Genomic DNA, 3,820 nt, shown 5'->3' with positions numbered 1-3,820 from the left:
GTGTGTGTGTGTGTGTGTGTGTGTGTGTGTGTGTGTGTGTGTGTGTGTGTGTGTGTGTGAGTGTGTAAATTGGTGGTGTGGCTATAAAGGAATTATAAATGCTAAGATTAATTTAAAACACATTTTTTTAACAAATACAGATTGGTTCATATGGTTCACGTGATAACAAAAAACAATATGCATTTGACTAAATATAAGAAACTATAATTGATATTTTCTCTCTCTCACTCATTCTACCCATAAATGTTACTCATTGCTCTGAATCACTATTCTTGCTCTTTTTTTGCTTCCACCAATTAACTCGTCATCACTAATATTTCACATTCAACCTCATTAAATTCGCCCAATTATTTTTACCTTTCAATCTACGGACTACGAGATGCTTGCTTTGAACATTACTAGTTATTTATCCCAGATTTAGAAATGATTCTGCTTTATTCTCTCTCTCTCTCTCTCTCTCTCTCTCTCTCTCTCTCTCTCTCTCTCTCTCTCTCTCTCTCTCTCTCATATCATACGAAAAATCTTATTACCCCGATAAAGAGTAAATTTATGACTGCTTTTACATTAAAGTGATATTTCGAAAGCGACCATGAGTCTCACTGAACTTTATCGTATAACACTATACGACTTGTTGCTATTCGAGATGAGGCATTGAATCCTGACATTGATGTGTTGGGACGTCGGCTGATGTTTGATTTGCTTACTTTGCAACAACGAAAAACTGATAGAAATCCTTGACGGAACTTTTTGTTCATGAAAGCGTACGTTATGGGATTAGTGCAAGATGATGTGTAGGCGAGAAGATAGACGAACCCCAGTAGGGTTGGCGATATATTTTCATTTGCCCCTTTACTATCAAACGACAACCAAGTTTGAATGAAGTAAAGAGGACACCAGCAGACAAAGAATTCTAATACTATTACAAATAGCATCCTGATGACCCGTAGTTTTGCAGCTTGACTCTTTTCACTGTTAGATTGTCGTATGCCACCACTGTAATCGTAGAAGTGTTTCGATCTTTTCTGAGTACGGATAGGAGTTTCACCGACCGCTCTTCCACTACACATCATTGTTTCAATTTCATCTGAGGTTCCTTGCCTTTTCTGATTCACTACAAAACATGAGATGGAAAAGAAAAAAAAATGTAATTAGATTTTTTTTTAAAGAACATAAGGAAACATGAAATGTATCAACAGATATATTCTTTACGTTCAATAATATTAATTTCAGTTTTGATTTCCGTTATAAGAACACAAAAATAACACCTTTGCCTTTTAACAATGAGAAAATGAAACACAAGACTCTAATATAATTTTATAGCAGTAAGAAAGTGCGAATCAACAGCCAAGCATCGTAACTCTTATCTCTCCATTATAATTTTTAAGAATCTTTTTCCACTAGTTGTTCCTTAGAGATCGGACAACCGACGTATTGTGAGCGCAGGCGTGACCATGAGATTAACAAGTTTATTTTGTAATTACATGGTTCGATTCCATCCAGTAACATCTTAGCCTTAATATGCCTCACGGTTTGTTTGGAGGGTTTTCGACCTTCCTCGTGTTGGCGGTGTGGGGGAAAACAGTGGAGTACTGAAACAAGCTTCTCGGTCCGATTACTCACTTCTGTCGCAGGAATTCAAATCAATCACGAACGAAAAGTATGCTTTTCATATTTTAATATTTTAACAATGAATCCATTGAGGGCAGTTGTTGTTGCTGCTGTGGTTGTTGTTGTCGATGATGATGATGATGAGGAGCAGGAGGAGGAGGAGGTCGACGACATGGATGGCGACGATGACGAAGATGATGCCGATTCAGGCCCCAACCAGCAGAACTGGGTCTCAAAAGTTTTCCAGCGGTGATCACACAATTAATATGTAAGTCAACACTATCTAATATGCAGTTTCCTTTCTTAATAATGGAAATGTGGGAATTTAAAACCTGGCTCCTATTTCTAGCCGATAGAGCATCCAAATAGTGGCTCTCTCCTTTGTCCTCTCTAAGAATGGCGAAAACCAACAGCATACCAAAATATTTCTTGGCATTTATTGCCCTCTCTTTAATTTTCTATTCATATACTCTTGGAATGTAATTTCATTTTTTAAAGTCCTTAAAATAAATTTTAGTTGTATAATAACAACTGGTGTTGGTTAGTTTACGTCCCTGTAACGTAGCGGTTCAGCAAAAGAGACCCCATAAAAACAGCAAGCATCTTGGCTAGTTTTACACTTTGCTTTTAAAGATGCAGGTACTCCGTGGGAATCTATATAATACCTAATGTTTAAAGGGCTCTCGCATTCTTTTCTACTCTAGGTACAAGGCCCGAAATTTTTGGCGAGGGGGCCAGTCGATTAGACCGACCCCAGTACGAAGATAAAAGACAAAGTCGACCTCGGCGAAATTTGAACTCAGAACAGGGGATCTCTCACATATTACGTCTATACTTATAAGCTTTCACCGGTATTGTATGTTCAAAGGGAGTTTCGTTAGCTTGCAATAACATGTACCGTTTCTCCTGTTTTGATATACCACGCAGAAAACAGCTTAAGAATATTTCTTCCGGATATATTCGTTCTTATAAAAAGTCTTTGATTCAACAGCTGGACTGAACGTATCTTTTAAAACAGTGCGCCGTAAACTTATCTAATCTACTTACCTGATAGCAGAATTGGTGAAAGAAAGAAAGAAAAAAAGAAAGATAGGTAGATAGATAGATAGATTGATTGATTAACAGACATAGTGACAAAATGGTGTTTGTTGTATCAGTTGTCTCGCTCACTTTCCTTCTCTCTCCCCTCTTTACTTCATTCTCTCTGTCTGTCTCTCTGTCTTTCTCTCTCTCTCTCTCTCTCTCTCTCTCTCTATATATATATATATATATATATATATATATATATATGTATATATATATCCTTATATACATACTCGTGTATATAGTTGCAGACGTGGATATATGATACGAAGTTTGGTTCCTAATAACATGCTTTCGGATTCACTCTCACTGCGTGGCCCCTTAGGTGTCTTCTACTTTTAACCTCGGGCTGTCCAGACGGAATCTGCAAGAAACCCATCGTGTGTGTGTGTGTGTGTGTGTCTATTTGTGCTTTTGTCTCACCGCCGTTTGACACTCGGTGCAGGTGTGTTTACGTTCCTATAACTTAGCGGTTCGGTAAAAGAATTTGACAGAATAAGTACCAATCTTAAAGCAGGCTTTAAAAGAAAAATAAGTACTGGGGTCGATTTGTTCGACTGAAATTCCTCAAGGCTACTCCAGCATGGCCACAGTCTAATGACTGAAACAAGTAAAAGAGGAAAGATGTGTGTATGTGTGCACACGATTGTGTGATTGCGTCTGTGTGTATATATGTGTGTGCTTGAGAGAATCCATCACTTCACTTATTGGAATATCGAACTAACGTAACGAAGAGTTACTTTCGATTTGTTATATTTTATATTTTCCTCTAAATTTGTATTGATAGATTTCGCTTCCTTATTTATATTTTTGTTTTGTTTTGCTTGTATTCGCTTCCTTACTTGTATTTTTGTTTCGTTGTTTTGTTTTGTTTTGCTTGTTTTCTTGTTTAACCTTTTCCATCACAGCGCATGTATTTCGGCATTAGTTTAACGTTTATTTTGGAACGATTCCAAACATTACTTCAGTGCTAACCTTATTTTTGCCAAAATAATGTTTGATTTTCAATTATTTTCAATCATATTTGGAATATTAATGGTTGTAATTAAAAATAAGCATATCTATAAAAAAAAACAAGCACCGGCTGTGTCTGTGCATGTACTAATATATATATATATATATATATATA

The 3,820-nt window shown here is 36.5% G+C and overlaps 1 protein-coding gene across 1 annotated transcript in view; it reads right to left on the bottom strand.

The window, feature by feature from the left end:
- Positions 1 to 448: 448 nt before the first annotated feature.
- Positions 449 to 3,820, bottom strand: part of LOC106874780 (cholecystokinin receptor type A) — a 189,322-nt gene continuing 185,950 nt past the window's right edge. The window contains exon 3 of the mRNA XM_052971955.1: positions 449 to 1,111. Coding sequence (XP_052827915.1) covers positions 597 to 1,111 — 515 coding nt within the window. The 3' untranslated portion in view covers positions 449 to 596. The remainder of the gene's footprint in view (positions 1,112 to 3,820) is intronic.

The sequence above is a fragment of the Octopus bimaculoides genome, chromosome 11 (assembly GCF_001194135.2).
Source record: "Octopus bimaculoides isolate UCB-OBI-ISO-001 chromosome 11, ASM119413v2, whole genome shotgun sequence".
Classification (NCBI taxonomy): domain Eukaryota; kingdom Metazoa; phylum Mollusca; class Cephalopoda; order Octopoda; family Octopodidae; genus Octopus; species Octopus bimaculoides.
Note: the sequence above shows the minus strand (reverse complement) of the source record. Positions and strands in the feature narration are given on the sequence as shown.